The sequence below is a fragment of the Strix aluco genome, chromosome 3, assembly GCF_031877795.1.
Source record: "Strix aluco isolate bStrAlu1 chromosome 3, bStrAlu1.hap1, whole genome shotgun sequence".
Classification (NCBI taxonomy): domain Eukaryota; kingdom Metazoa; phylum Chordata; class Aves; order Strigiformes; family Strigidae; genus Strix; species Strix aluco.
The window spans coordinates 77,443,880-77,460,230 of record NC_133933.1 but is presented as its reverse complement, the minus strand read 5'-3'; the positions used below and the strand labels follow the sequence as shown (position 1 = coordinate 77,460,230).

Genomic DNA, 16,351 nt, shown 5'->3' with positions numbered 1-16,351 from the left:
AAGACATTTTGCCTCATTAGCAGCCAAATTGCAGGAATTTTAACCTTGTTGTACATAATTTCATATTCAGAACAGTACTTGTAACAACTGATGTACAAACAACATTCATCAAACAAATATATGTGCATAAACCTTCATTCTTCCAATCAGCTACAGAACTTACATTGTTACTCAACTATGTATGTGAATTGCACCCTTGCCATCCAAATGACTTTAAAAATGTCTTCACAGATACGTAGTATATATATAGTCTACATGTCCCAGTAGTTTCATTGCCTGTGCCCATTGTTGAAATGTGATTTATAGCTTTTTTTAACAAAATATGAGTAAAAAAATCATATGGATAAGGGTTACAACATAGAAATTATAGAAAAATAGATATATTGTACATAGCAATAATACAATGTGCTGGTATAACACCAAATCTACTGAACTGTATTTTGGCCTGCCACAATATCCAGTTATTCCAGACCTAAACAGAAGCATGGACAAAATGCAAAGGATTTAGCATTATTTCACAGTAACATGGTACAGAATTTAAAATAGTAAAGTTTCTAGGGCTTTATGAACATGGAAAAGTATTTTTCATGGTCCTGCATTGGCAACATAGCATATTGTCCCAACAGAAAAATTTCTCCTTCTCTGAACATGCCTTTTGCCTCTCATGCAGAAGGCACAGCATAGCTGTACTGATGGAGCTACAGAGCAGAGACTCATCCAGTACAGCTCATATCAATTAATTCTTGTGCTATTTCTACGTATCAGAATGGTGCATTGTCATTTTCTTATTGAAAATCAGATTTTTTAAATATGTATCAAAAAAGGTAACATTCCCAGGATCCACTCATGCTGATCCTGGTTATTACATTATTTATGCTAATGAGAGGAATCAACTAGTGTTTATAAGTTTTGACGTTATACACTGACATCTAAGTTGTCCTCAACTAAGAGGACACCTGGGGACAAACATAGTGGGTCCTCTCTCCTCGTCCATCAGAGGAGGTGCATGAGGTGAATCAGTGTATTTCCTCTGAGTATGGGAGAAAAAAAGTAGGTGAATATACATATAACTACAGAGCTCCAGAGGAATTATTTAATTTTTAGATAGACCTGTCTCTAGTTCATTATCATCTTGGTAAATACAAGGAACTTTAGAAGGTACTGCAGCACTCATCTGGGATAAGGTGTGTAATTTTGGGGAGGAAAAAAAAGGATTCACTGATACCAGGTGAAAAAGGTTACTTTTGGGTGCTCAGGAGAATGGAAAGCCTATCTTAAAAGTGGAGACTAAAGGACTGGACTTGCTTATCCTAGCAAACAAAGGCTGGGAGAGGGTTCTGTTTGATCTGTAAAACAGTGCCAGGTGAGAAGAAGAGCTCCTTAAACAACTGGGCATCAGATGAAAAAAAAAGTGGGGTAAACCCATATGTTCCTTCCTACATGTCTGTGAGAAATAATAATTTCCTGATGCTTCTGCCTCACTCAGGGAAGTGAGATTGCAGAATAGGTTCCCACAGGTCTACATGAGCGGGCTGGGAAAGGAAAGGAGCTGCTGAAGGGGACTGCACCTCATGGTGCCTGCGGGAGCAGGGGCTGGACTCTGCGAGCCAGAAAAGCCTTGCAAATCTGGTAATGGATAACTGCTTAAGTCCCGGAGGAGAAGGCATTTCATGTGGCCTGCTCTCCTTGGAGATGCCAAAAGGAAAGAGACTTGAAAGAGAAATGGCTCCCTAAGATGGCTTTTCATCTTCTAGTACTTTAACACTAGCCAGTCATATGCTGGAGAGTCTTTTCCTGGCCATAGTCCTTGCAGTATTTTTAGCAAGAACTTTCCCTTTTATTAGTGTCTGCCCAGGTGCTTGGGAATGACAATTTCCATTCACAGATATTTTCTCAGATTTACACGAGTCTGAGATAGTAGCTCGAGAGCTGGAAGACTTTGAATCCAAAGAAATCTGACTAACAGCAACACTGCCTGCACTCTTGGAGGAATATGTGTAAAGCATTTTGAGAAAGGCAGATTTTGTGTTTGTTTCTTGCTTGTAAATGATGATATAGCACTTTGGAAGAAAAGTGCAGCAGAGAATTCCATAATTGGATATTAAAACAACGATGATCTCCACTGCTGGCAGGTATTTGCCAAATGTAGTTGCATAGACAGGGATAAATACAATCCATGCTATAAAGTAAATTAACATGCCAAAGGTGATGAACTTAGCTTCGTTGTAGTTCTCTGGCAACTTCCTACCTTTAAAGGCAAATATGAAGCAAATGAAAGCTAGGGCAGCAATATAGCCCAGCATAATCCCAAAAGCCACCATGGAGCCCTCATGACACTCCAGAATTATTGCTCTTGGGATTGAGAAATTTTGCTTTACAAAAGGTGTCCTAAATATTAGCCAGAAGGTGCAAATGATAACTTGAATTCCAGTGCAGGTGACTACAGTGGGAATAGGTTTATACACGCATTTCAGGAAATTCTGTAGCTTCGGATCAAAGCTGAAGGCTAGTAAAATTTTTAGTGACTTTATTAAAATACATGAAATGCAGAGTGCAAAACTTATACCAAAGAGGGCTTGCCTAGTTTTACACTTGAATTCTGTGGGTTCATCTATGAAGAAGACGGTGCTTAAAAAAATTAAGAAGTGGCTGAAGAGAATAATATAGCAGACAGTTAGACCTCCAGATGCCTTTACAACCGGTGTGTTCAAGTTTTTAGTAAATATTACACTAATTGACAAAATCAACACAACCCCAAAAGTGGAGAGGAGGAGGAGGAAAATGGCAAACCAGTCAGTCCAGGAGAGGAAATGGATTGTCTTTCTGTAGCATGTAGTACTGTTGACGGGAGCCCAGTAGGTTTTGTTGTTACATCGGTAGCAGTAATCCATATCTGAAAGCAGAAAAAAAGGAAGATAACTCAGAAACCCGAAGTAAATAAACTGCGAAGTGGATTATCGAGGCTTGAGATACGGGAGCAATGTGGGAAGGGATGCCGAGGGGAATAGACAGGGCTGATTGCTCCCGGCTATTGCTGTCGCCGTCCAGGCGGAGGAGCTGCAGGGCAGCGGTGGCAGCGGTGGCAGAAGTGGCAGAAGTGGCAGCGGTGGCTGCGGTGGCAGTGTTGGCAGTAGTGGCAGAGGTGGCAGTGGTGGCTGCGGTGGCAGAGGTGGCAGTGATGGCTGTGGTGGCTGTGGTGGCAGTAGTGGCAGTGGTGGCTACAGTGGTGGCTGCAGTGGCAGTGGTGACTGCAGTGGCAGTAGTGGCAAAGGTGGCAGAGGTGGCTGTGGCAGAAGGAGCAAAGGACAAAAGCCTGCCTGCTGGGAGCAGGGGCTGCCTCTAACCAGGGTCAGGGAGGTGACAGGGAGAACGAGCAGCATCCTAAAACTGCATTGGTCATTGCTGACCAATGATATGTGACCTGGCCAGAGCTCTGGACAGGCAAACTTTAACTGAAACCTGAACAATGACTTGAGAGTAGATCAATTATGTTACAGAAGTTGGAACTATATTTCTTTTGTTTACCTGTTTCAACAAGAAAAAACCCCAACTTTCTCTTTACAGATGTCTTTTGAAATGCAACAGCAAGAATAAACATTGCTTTAGATTGTTCTTTGAAAGGTTACTTTTGCTTTAAAATTCCTATCCTGTGATATGGAGAAATTTCACAATTATTAGAATTAAAAATACAAAATTTAATTCCCTTCTGCACTCTGGAGATTAAAAGTACATTGTACTGCATTTTTTTAAAATTCCATCTCTCTCCTCCATATTTAATTTTCCCCTATAAAAAATTTTGATCAAACCTATAAATGCACCAGTGGTAAATTATACATCAGATTTGATACTAGAAAATATTATTATACAGTTATATCAAATTTTGCAGTACTCTGTGTTAGGACAAAAAATATGCTGGTAAGCAAAATACATAAACCTTGAACTTCATAGACTCATAGGATGGTTTGGGTTGGAAAGGACCTTCAAAGATCACCTAGTTCCATCCCCCCTGCCATGGGACACCTTCCACAAGACCAGGTTGCTCAAAGCCCCGTCCAACCTGGCCTTGAACACTTCCAGGGAGGGGGCAGCCACAGCTTCTCTGGGCAACCTGTTCCAGTGTCTCACTGATCTCACAGGAAAGAATTTCTTCCTTATTGGAGTTGGTGTACTGCGGAAAGACAGGGAAGCAAGGCTATTTTTTGATGAGAGTCGGTCTCACTGATAAATAAGCCAGACTTTCCATTCTAACAAAGGATAATGCTAGTCAGCTGGAAAATCTAATTGTTTTAAGTTTTGTCTTGTAAAAAAGCATGTAAACCAAGTTTTATAGGCTGAACACTTGTATTTGGGAAACTGAGCATAAACAAATATTTTAATCCCATTTCAAAGTTATACCCAAGGTTGTCAAGGCACATTATACCCAAACAAAACAATTGTATTGATGTCTAAATAAATCTTTATTTGGGTCACAATTCCTTACCCGTTTGATTGCTGTAATGGTTTTCTGGGCAGTAAACACATTCATAGCAGCATGTGTGTGGACTTTCTGTAACCTTTTTCATCTGTCCTGGTCTGCAGTGCTGGGAGCATGTTGACTGAACCTTCTGCAGTGTGAAGAGAACAAAAAAAAATAAATCAGCTCAGGCACAACAAATTACTAAGAAATGTTAAAATAAACCTCCAGTAATTCTGCAAGTTGCACTTTCTTTTTGCACCTAACATATTTTAGGGGAATCTGAAAATGATGCTAAAAAAAGGCATTGTAGACTTCATGCTTCTTGTATTTTGTCCACACAGTCAACAAATGACAGGATGGGATGTTATCTACCTGATTTTATTTTATGCCCCTGAATCATCTCTACCTTTAAAATTCAGAGCAAAGTGCCTCATCCAGCTTTGAACCTCGAATTTAGACTGCTGAGGATCAGCTCCAAAGAAAGCACAGAAGCATCTAATGGGGGATTCAAGTGGACTGCTTCACAAGTGACATCCTGAAACCCTGTTTGGCTGCTCTCAGCCCAGGGGAGACATCTCAGCTTGGGAGAGACACCTTGGCTCAGAGGAGACACCTCAATGGGTGCTCTGCACTGCAACTCTGATGTTTCTGACCCTCGGCAGCTCATCCCTGAGTCATGAAGCACCACTCTGGGGTGTGATCAGGACTTTCTCTTCAGGTCTGAGTTCAGGTCATCCTTCCAAAGACAATTTTTTGTAAAATGGAGAAGCAGTCCTGAGGGACACTGCTATTTCTTATTCCTCCAAGATGCTGCTTACAAGGAGGTGAAGACATTTCCTTCCCATCCTGGGCAGCGCCACAAAGAGGGACAAGATTTGAGGTTTTCTTCTGTCCTTAGCCTTTTCTATCTGCTGAGTCCACATGCTGAGACTTGATTTCAACCCACCTAGTAAGCAGCCTCTCCCTGTCCCTTTAGTGGTGAACACTTTGCAACACAGAGCTGCACAATGAACTAAGACCTCCACCCATGCACAGATGACAGATTATTGAACTGGAACTGGCCAGGGCCACACACTAGTCCAGCCTACACCAGTTCCAGGGCTTCAGGTGGTACCACCTACCTCAGACTTCTGTAGTCATGCTGACCCCAGCTCTAACTGGAGCAAATAATCCACAAAACTGTTTTTTTAACCAGTGAAGTCAACAGATATGAGCCTTTCTGTACAAAATAAATGGTGGTGGTACATAAGAGAGCGGACTTTTACACATGGTCATTTTTAATCTTGAACCCCCTTTTCAAGATTCTGGAGTAGCATCCTTAGGATAGACATAAGTTCTCATCTTAGGAAACCTCCTAGGAGCATTATGGAGAAATAACTCCATTTCAAATCACTGAGCCTGCTTACAGGCTAACATGCTTCTCAGGGTGCATGAAAGTGGTCAAATATACCCAGAGAGGGTCCTTTGCTCTAAAAGGAGAACATGAAATCACAAGTATAGCTGACACATACTTCAGTTGCAAATACTGGAGGGAGAAGAGAACATGAAACAAATTTCACATGTTATGTCAAGAAATTGAAAGCTACCTTTAAATCCATAAATTCTTTTTTTTTCTCTTCATCCCCAAAGATGAAGTCACCTTTCTCTGTGTCATATTCTGCCATAGTGGTGATTTCCATGTGGCCATCAATTTCTTTCCAAAGAAGTACATCATAACTGGTGCTCATATCTCCATTGGAGTCAAACTTGATTTCTTTATCATCATCAAGGATTGTAACCTTTTTGAGTTCTTCAAGGAGCTGAACATAGGTATAAGGAACGATAACATACATCAGTATCATGTCAGTGTGATAAAATCAATAGTTTAACATCTGTTTGATAATATCAAGTTAAAAAGAAATGTTGCTTTCTAGCAGTAAAAAAAAATCTTAAAATTAAAAGTCATCTTTAAAACTGTTTAATTTGATGTCCAACATGGTATTACATTATTCAGACAATCCTGTGGACCTTAAAAATCTATTAATAAATAAATAATCATTTTTTAACCCTGTACAATGTGTACAAATACTCATGTTAGTATTTCTTTCCAGCCTTGAAAATTTTGATATGCTGATGGGAAAGAAAAGATTTTTGCTTGCAAGAATGAATGGCCTTTTGGAACTCCCCTTCTTTAAAGGACGACCATGAGTGATGCTCCTGTTGTTACTTTACTGTCACCAGAGTCAATCTGGGCAACATTTGCTTTCAGAGTAACCTCCCCCAGCGTGTCTGGAAATATCTAACATTGTTTTCAGCTGCGACTCTGACTGATATTGTGAATTGCAAGATGAGACTCAGAACTGTTAAATGAACAAAACATGCCAGTTTGCTGAGATGAAGTGATCAGTGACACAGTGGCAATGAACAACTAGGCCATATTTGATAGATGATAGGACACATCAGAACAAGCATGCTTTGATAAGGCGTCTGTCCAGGTTCATACTGCGACCTGTTCTGTTCAACAGGGGAAAATTTAGGTCTCCCTCATCACAAAAAGACAGATCAAAAAGTTCTGTGTGAATTTAGAAAAGGACAGGTTAAGGCACATATAACCCACTCCCAATTCATGTGGAGACCATAGAAGGACTTTCATTACCTACTGTGCTTCTTAACTGAAGCAAAGGCTTTATCCTTTTGCAGGCCTAATGATTTTTGGCAACAGGGATTAATGAACAAGAAAAAAATCCAAGGTTTTAGTGAAAGGCTGAATTTAACTGCCCTTTGAAAAGCACAGTCTTACGTGGATCCATTTGTGATATTTGTAGCATTTAACAACCATACTGTCAGTGTATTACTTCAATAGGCTTTGGCAAATGTATATATAACACATCTGGTGTATGTAACAATTTTTTTCATGTATAACATGTAATTTTTTTGAGAGTTCATATGCTCTTGCTGCATCTCTACCAATTATGAAGAACCAAAGTGTGCTTCTAACCAATATTGCATTTGAGTTGAATGTGTGGGACTGAATAGGAATTTTTTTATTGTACATACTCAGGCTAGCCATTTAACCTGTCTCTTCTCCACTTTTCCAATTTCTCTAACAATATAGGAACAACTCAAGCTTCAGACAGAAGGGGCTAGTAAGTAGCAACATTTTGATGTAACTGGTGGTTATTTTTCCAAAGTCTGTAACACCAATGACTGTCATTTCTCTGTATGTGGAGATGTGTGATATGGATCAGTTGCATCCTAAGCTTTATATACATATATATCCATTTCTAGAGGGTTTAAATTTAGTGTAAAGGAAATGTATTATGAAAACAGCACAGGGGGAATAACTAGCTCTTTTAGTTTTCTTCATGAGTTCTTAGCCTCTTAAGAGGTGGTCTGGGATTTCATTCAGCAATGGTGTAAATGCAGCTCCATACAGTTGCATCCCCTGTAGAGCAGTCCTGAATTTGTCCTATTTACATTTACAAATTCATGTAGGAGTCTGATTGTTACTGCTTGGTTTGTTGTTTTTTTTTTCAAATCCCCTATCTTGGTTTGACCTGACCTGACCTAGGATAAGAGGTCAGAGCAAGTCAGAGTGCTTCAGTGGTTGTTTGACTTTTAAATGAACTTTTGTTTAATCATCTGAGTAAAAGTGTGTAAAAGTGAATACTCCTGGGCAGGTTCTTAGGTAAAAGGTCGGGTCAGGTTTACTTGTCTGATTTTTCCTCTTCTTTTCCCACCCGGTAGAGTTTGATAACAAGTTTGATAACACCCATCTTAAAGATTGTGTCTTATTTTCCTACTAGTCATTTCAGTATAAATCAAGGTCAAACAGAGGAATAGTCTGTTGCATTTTCACTTTCAAGTAAAGATTCATTATGGAAGAAAATACCTGAATTCAGACAAAACAGAGATAATGGTGAGAGAGCGAGAGAGGAAAATTGAAACTCTTTGGTGAATGCTCCTATCCTGCAATATCCCCATCTCTCAAGAGTGCTCATTGCTTTGTATTATGGTAGCTTGCAGCAACAGGACCAACCACTAGTAGCTGAATAGCTGATAAGTCAATTGTAGATTGACTATACATTTTATTCTGTCCCAAATGAGTAGCTAGCAAGACATTCCAGCAAGAAGCCTACAGACTGGAGCCTTTATCCAACCTGGTGCCTACTCTGTGTGCTCTTTGGAGGTATGGGGGAAGTTTTAGGGTAGCTAATGAAGCTCAGCAGCTAAAGATTTGTTCTGCACCTGTGGAGTCATGTGTTTACAGCCATTTCTATTGTACCCATGAAGGAAGAGATGGTGGGTATGCAGCTACTCACCATCAGTTAGCTATCTATATGTGAAATTCAATAATCTTTCTCTATCTACAGCAGAACACAGCCATGGCTTAGCACCAGGAGCGTCTACATCTACATGGGCCCAAAAAATGAAGACAAATCTGAAGTCTAGTTCTCATCACTGCAGCAGTTAGATACTGCTGCTCTAACATACAGTCTGTGATTTCAGTTGGTGAAAAAAAGCAGGAACAGGAATAAAAAGTCATTTAGTAAAAGGATCAAGCTAGTAAATCCAGGAATGTGAGAGCAAAAATGAGATGAAAGTTATGCAGAGAGAATGAGACACAGAAGAATTAACTCATACCTCCCAGGGAGCGAAGGCAGAAGGATCCTTGCAGTTTCTGTCTTTGCATTGCCCTTTAATGGCATGAGCAATGGCATAGACTGCAAGTATAGTACTATGGATAAATCCTGGTTCAATGTTAGCATTCAAAAAATCATCTCTCCAGATCTGATGTTTATTCTCAACATTTTGCAATAGATCATCCTGGGACTGGTTAGAAATGCATGTTTGAAAATCATGATATTCCAGGTGTGCACAGACTGACAAAAGCATAATATATTCACGCAAAAACTTGTTGTTGTCAGTGGACTTTTCATGAAGGTTTCTCAGAAAGTCTTGGAATGTGGACATGTCTCCACTTTTAAATCCAAATCCCACAATGGTTCCCAGCTGTCTGATATTGGGAATTGTACTGATTTTGACTGCAGCCGACCAGTTATCACTTGCAATCCAGATTTTATTTACGTTCCTCTCAATTGCCTTCTTAAATAGTTTGAGCACATGGAACTGTCTCATAAAGACAACAATAACATTTACTCTGGTTTCCTTGACAATCTTCTCAATTGCGTGATCAACTTTGGTGTGAAAGGTGTTGTCAGAGAGATAGGCAGGCAACATTTCTTTAAAAGCTATGCAAACGTTGTTTGCCATGGCCTGGACCCCAAAACTCTCCAGAGCAAACCGCCCGTTGTCATCATCAGTGGCTATTACTCCAATCCAATTCCACCCAGACTCACAGATCAAGTGGGCCATTGCTCTTGTCTGATGAAAATCACTAGGGATTGTCCTGAAGAAAGAAGGAAACCGGATTTTGTCACTGAGGATTTCAGCTGATGATGCAGGACTGACCTAGGAAGAGTGAACAGTTCAGTTATGGAGGCTGTCTCCTCCAAAGGACACCAAGAGATCCAAAACTGCCACGATTGCTCTTTCATCCAGCCTGACCCAGGCTCCCTCCTCCTGTGAGAGAACATCAACAAGGTGCAGCCAAATGAGGCAGGTTCCCTCACCCTGTTCTTAGTATGCAGACTCATGCCCAGTACAAGTTCCATTATTGTCATCTTCATCCACATAATTACTTCAGTAAAGGCAGAGAATAAAACCTTTCAAAATGGATATGACAATTATGCTGGTATGAGGATTTCATTTTACCCTGTTCAGATACCACCAACATGCTATTCAGAACAAAATTTAAACACTGGAAGCATTAACTATTGTTTGAGTTATTATTCAAATTGCTAATACCTTATATTTTGCAGTATTTTTCTGTCACTGAGTATATTAGTATGGTTCACCCACATATATATTTTCTCTCCAAGTTTTAATTATTATCTTTTAAAGGGATCGTTAAGTGTGTTAGAAGACTGTCCCAGAAATACAGAATGCTATAATTCTTTCCTATAAAAGTTTTATTACCTTTTTCTTGTGAATGTAGCTAGAAAAATGTAAATGGAACATTGTTATTTAAATCTCTCTAGTTTTAATACTTTTCTATTTGTTTGTAGGAGCTTTTTCCTCCACACTTAATATTTCCTACATTGCTTGACAGTTCTTAAAAAAATAAATCTAAGCTTTCCAAAATGAGAGTCACCTGTCTGGAGGGGAAACCAAATCTTGCTGGTGTCAAAAGATTGCAGATACTATTGATGAGAAAAATCTGCTGGATCACCTTTTCCATCTCTACATCCTAATGCAGATTTGTTTCATCACTTGCCTTTTGATTATGTTAAAGTGTGGCATTTTAATTTTCATACTTACTACAGCTCCTGTGGTGGAGCTGGAGATCATAATTACTTCACACCATTGGAGAAGAAAAGATACAGTTAGAACTTATGTGTAACTCAGATTTTATGTCCTTTCCAGGTGTTTGGTTACTATGTTGCTACTTTGCAGTGAGGTAATTTATGTCAAATTGCCAAACCCAAGGTGCAACATAAGATGTTGTGGAAGTGGATCTCCTTTTTCCTTGTTTGTCCTAGCCTTGACCCCAACTCTTTTACAATGGTGAAAGTAGAAATGTAAGCACTGGTCTAAGTGAAAGTGTGGGACTATACTAGTCCTAGAGAGGTCAGAAATAGAGAAGAATGTTTTGGGAAGGACCAGTGTGCATCTAGAGTTGTATTCTTTCTCTTCTACAACTGCTTGAAGAGTAACAAGAGTAAAACTGTGGTTTAGACCAATATTCCTCACTTCCCTGTCCAAAGTTATAACAGATTCTAACATCTAATCTCTCTCAGCCAAGAGAGAATTTCTAGATTTCTGGCCAAATTTGATTTGGTCTTTTATTTTTTTTCGGTTTGAGATTGGGTATTGTCATATTCACCACCAGCCAGACTAGACACAATGGGTGTAACTTTGTTGCCTGATCAAAGTCCTTGAGTGTCATCCAAGGTACACTGGAGTAACTGGCAGAGCCATGCAGGACTGACTAATGGTGCTAGCAGCCTGACAACAGCCCAGCATCATCCTGAAATAGGACTCAGAGGCCTGTGCCCTGGGCATATCAAATAGCCCTTACTGCCTTTTTTAAGGCAAGTGAATCAAGCCCTCCATTTGGAGCTGCATCCCACTCCTCCTGATTTCCTTAGGTTAAGGCAAATCCTGCCCTGTAGCACACAGTGGCTTTTGCAGTCCCTATGACCTGTCCAAAATGAAAAAATTCCCTCAAATCTACCTGTGGGATTAGTTGCAAAGCCAACAGCCTTGAAACTGCCATCGACACTTCGGAGTAGCTGGCTCCAGTGACTGCCTTAATTCTTGGGACGTAGTCTGAGTAGTTACACTTGAACTCTACAACATCCTCGGAAGAATTGAGTTTAGACAGAAACCTCAGAGCAGATGCCATAGCTTTTGTCACTTCTGCACATGTGTCATAGATTTCGTAGCCCAGAGTAACTCCAGATAACAGCGTTGAATTGTTGATCATTTCAATAGCATGTATCATTGCAAGTGTCTGAAGAAAAATTTGAATTTCAAAGCTGTCAGGAAACACAAAAGTTTTATTTTAGTAAAATATTGCTGGGAACAGGCCAAAGAAAAGTCTGTTTTAGACATATCCCTTAGAATTTGACAACTACTGATAAGAAATGATGGATAGTATGCTTTGTGTCATTTTCTTGGGTTTTAGTGTACAAAACATTAGAAATCATACATTTTTGTCTCACCAAAGTGGTAGATTAAGCAAAATAAACACAACATTTAAAATACACCTGAATAAAAATGATTTTCTGGAAAAACAGGTACTAAACCCCAAATTTTCATGGTACATGAAAAATTGCAAGTGGTATCTTCATGAAACAACTGTCAAAGTAAGTGGAGCTGTTCCAATTTACTCCATCTGCCTGATAAACTTTTTAAAAATGTATTTACTTTCACCAAAAGCATGAAACAGAGAAAAAAAAGGACTAAATATTTCAGAACAGGAGAAAATATTTCAGAGGCTGAGGTCTTCTAGCAGTTGCATCGACATTCCTAAAATCCTCTCTAAACCTGATGAAGTCAGTACAGCTATTCCCTTATCTCCAGTGGATATTATAACAGACACTTAATCAGAACTGTGCTAGCACAAAATGTCTGCAATACAACCAATCCTCCTCTCAGTCAAGCTTCTCGAAAGTTTACAGATCTTGCAAACTAAATTAGATTTCAAATGGACCTAAGACAATTTATGACTCTGTAGAAAAATAATGGAAGACTGACACAATTATCAACTTTATCATCATTTTGAAATAAATCCAGATGGATACCTGCATGTCCAGCTGATTATTAGAGTCAGATGTGGAATTAAGTTTTGTGTAAAATTCAAATAAAATTTGAGTATTTGCACCTGTGTTAAAATTAAAGAAAATGCATATCTGGAATTCCTGGTCTTAGGAAATCATTAGTATATAGTTAAAAGAAAGTTCTTCACCAGGTTTCTTTTGCATTCTTTCCAGAAGAAATTGATGTTTTGAGTACAGTAGGATTTGGATCCAACAAAATAAATATTCTGATGCACAGTCTGAACTTGAATGCATACATTACATGTTGTCTATACAGTCCATCCTATAACATAATGCCACAATTACAATACAAAGTGTAATAACCACAGTAATTGTAGTAATAATTACAAAGTAGTTAGCAAGGTACTACCATACATTACAACTGATCTGCCTGTGCGTTGGGGGACATGCTTTAATACATGCTAAAGTAAAATGGAACAGTCTGCCTGTGTTCAAATCACATATGTACATAACAAATAATGAACAACTGCACAGCAGAGCGCTTCAGACATATAGCAACTAATTAGCACTTACGTGGAAATTAAATGATTGTTCAGCACAAACCTGCAGGGCTATTTGATTATATATGCAGATTGAAATAGGATCAAATGCTTATTCCCTTCCTCAGGCAGCCACACTATTTTTGCTGTAACTTTGCCATACTTTGTCATCTTGTACTAATTTACTCACAATTTATGTGATGTCCAAGGTCTTTTTAAAGACTAAGAAATGCAAGAGAACCAGATTTTGTTTATCCTAATATAAGAGGTATAGTCCTGATGTCAGTGATCTCTTCTTTGCTATATATGTAATTTCCAGTATTACTCACCCAGCACAATTCTGAATTACTGGCTTGATGGGAAGTTCTTCTGGATGCAGCATTTCGCTATGAACTGCAAACAAGCCTCCAATAACAATGTCCCCCGGAGAACTGGCATCCACAAAGTCGTCAGTATTCTGGCAAGAGAAAACGATGTCAGTGCCGATCACAAAGCAGAGGATCAAAAAGCTAATGAATGCCATGTTTCTGTTTCACTTGCTCACTACCAGCTTTAAGTCAATTAAGTGAACTGCAGGGCCAGCAAGGGCTCCTATGTCATCTATAAACAGCAGCAAAGGAAAAAGGCTGCACTAAAAAATTAGTCACACCTCATAAGGTGCTTGTATTTGCTTCACTGGCTGAGGCTATTTTATTGAAGATACTAAAGCAACGCTGTCACGTAAAACGTGGGCTGAGGGGGTGTGAGAGTGAAGAGGGTGAGAGAAGCATAGATGAGTTTGAAAGGAAATGTTGAACATAAAATCTGTCCTGCTCTATACAAAGTTTTTTATACCTTATCTGAAACACATGGCAAATATTTTGGTATAAATTTGGGCTTGTCTTGAATGCCTTCCAAGTGAGTGCAGGGTGAGAACAAACAATCATGTAATATGGTAATGATATTGCTGTGACCATATTTTAAGAGTCTGGTCCAAAGACTACTGAAAAAAGACCTCCCTGCCACAGTATGCTTTAGATCAGACTCTGGCCTAAAAGAAAACAACCCAAAACTATCAAAAGACTGCTTTTCTCTCAACCTTTTTCTTATAAGTTTTAAAATCTTTATATATAAATGGTTTGGATAAGCTAATATTCGTGGTTCTAATGCACACACAGCTCCTAGGGACTTCAATAGGCTTTGGGTCAGAGCCCACCTGGAGTACTCTGTTCATCTCCTGGGGCCCCCGACATAAGAAGGACATGGAACTGCTCGAGCAGGTCCAGAGGAGGGCCACAAAGATGATCAGGGGACTAGAGCTCTTCTCCTATGAGGACAGGCTGAGAGACTCGAGGTTGTTCAGCCTAAAGAAGAGAAGGCTTGGGGGAGACCTTATAGCGACCTTCCAGTGCTTAAAGGGGGCCCACAGGAAAGATGGGGAGGGACTCTTGATCAGGGCGTGCAGTGGTAGAACTAGTGGTAACAGCGTTAAAATGAAAGAGGGTAGATTTAGACTAGAAATTCTTTGCTGTGAGAGTGGTGAGGCACTGGAACAGGTTGCCCAGAGAATTTGTGGCTGTCCCTTCCCTGGAAGTGTTCAAGGCCAGGTTGGACGGGGCTTTGAACAACTGGTCTAGTGGAAGGTGTCCCTGCCCATGGCAGGGGGGTTGGAACTAGATGAGCTTTAAGGTACTTTCAACACAAACCATTCTATGATTCTATGATCAGGTTTTGTATTTACAAGCCAGGCCATATCTGCTGCTGGTGAATCCGATAAGAACAGAGCAGTGTGAAAATATAGTATTAGTCCTAGTTTTCTGACAAGAGGGAAGCACGTTCTCTGATGGAGGACACCAACACATGAGCAGCAACTCCAGTGCTGTGGGAGGACTGGAAAGTAGCTGTTCTTGGCGTCACCATTCCCCTCAAATTCACAGGAATTGGATGCTGTGCCAGAAGGGAACTGAGGAAAAGAGAAGCAGAGGGCAGACTCTCAGCTTTCATAAACTCCAACCATAAACACCAAAGTAAACCTCTTTAGGACAGAAACATGACTGATGCTACTAAAACATACCAATTTACGTAGAAGACACAGATTTGACAATAATTCCTTTCTGTTCTTGACATTGGCTTATTTCTCTATTTTCTCATAATGGCTTCTTCAGATTTTGTTTCTTTTGGTAGCATCCCAAAGCACTCTCAAAAGAATGGGATCAGTCATGATGCTTATTTTCCATGATTGTATTATAAAAAATCTATATTTACATAGAAAATTTGAATCAGTGATTTTTTTCTGGCAAGCAAAAAAGAGAAATGAGATGTCTGTTACATATTCTTTCTGATAAGCATAATGCATACTATATAAATTATTTGAATTATTATATTTTGCTTTTTTTTTCCTCACTAGTCTCTTTGTAGTTAGAATATCTGTTTACAACAAGAAATATTTCTTGCAAGAAATATTTCCCTAGTTAAGTTACCATTCAGCCTCTTCTTTGTTATAATATAACAGCTTGTGTTTCTTTCATCTGCCTTCTTTCTTTCCACATGGCATTCTCACTGCTGGGTCAGGGCATATAGTAAACATCTGCCTGCATTTTCTTTAATGTATCTGATCACATACATTTATGGACAGTTGATGATACCAGTTTATTCTGCTTCTGCACTGACTTGCAAAAATTCCAGTTATTCCAAAAGTTTTCCTCTTGATTTATAGTAGCATAACTGTAGTCAGACTCTGGCCCTGAGTTATGAGACATTCATTTGCAAATATTCATGTACTCATTCCTTACCATCCATGTAATGCACCCTAAAGCCTGGTTCCACATACTCTGGTGTTTCCTTTACCCTGACTTTGCATATAACTTCGAGTATAAAACTTCTGTATAACTTAGATGTAGTTAAAGCATAAGATTGAAGCTAGTCATTTCCTTAAGCAAGCACAAGAAATATTCAGCCATATGCCTTTAGTATAAAATGTAATTTTTAAGGACCTAACACTAACTATTGCATTAACAATTCAATGGAAATACAGTACTGATAATTTGAAACAT

At 39.3% G+C, this 16,351-nt stretch overlaps 1 protein-coding gene across 2 annotated transcripts; it reads right to left on the bottom strand.

Annotated features, from left to right (window-relative positions):
• Nucleotides 1-971: 971 nt before the first annotated feature.
• Nucleotides 972-14,067, bottom strand: GPRC6A (G protein-coupled receptor class C group 6 member A). Of its 2 annotated transcripts, XM_074820740.1 has the most exons (7): nt 13,969-14,067; nt 13,649-13,776; nt 11,733-12,036; nt 9,080-9,907; nt 6,043-6,255; nt 4,481-4,604; nt 972-2,893 (listed from the first exon to the last, which is right to left on the bottom strand). In XM_074820740.1, exons 2-7 carry the CDS (start codon nt 13,699-13,701, stop codon nt 1,773-1,775), a joined length of 2,643 nt encoding a protein of 880 aa, XP_074676841.1. In that variant the 5' UTR covers nt 13,702-13,776; nt 13,969-14,067; the 3' UTR covers nt 972-1,772. The 2 variants fall into 2 exon arrangements, with proteins under 2 accessions (XP_074676841.1, XP_074676839.1); XM_074820738.1 differs by lacking the exon at nt 13,969-14,067 and having other exon boundaries at nt 13,649-13,913.
• Between the last annotated feature and the right edge of the window lie 2,284 nt (nt 14,068-16,351).

Bases quoted from the DNA above. Each gene is read 5' to 3' on its own strand.
- GPRC6A (XM_074820738.1), bottom strand. From the start codon at position 13,842: ATGGCATTCATTAGCTTTTTGATCCTCTGCTTTGTGATCGGCACTGAC. The intron at 9,908-11,732 runs GTAGATTTGAGG...CACTCTTCCTAG, and splicing joins CTTTGCAACTAATCCCACAG to GTCAGTCCTGCATCATCAGC. The intron at 2,894-4,480 runs GTAAGGAATTGT...TTCTGCTTTCAG, and splicing joins CCATTACAGCAATCAAACGG to ATATGGATTACTGCTACCGA.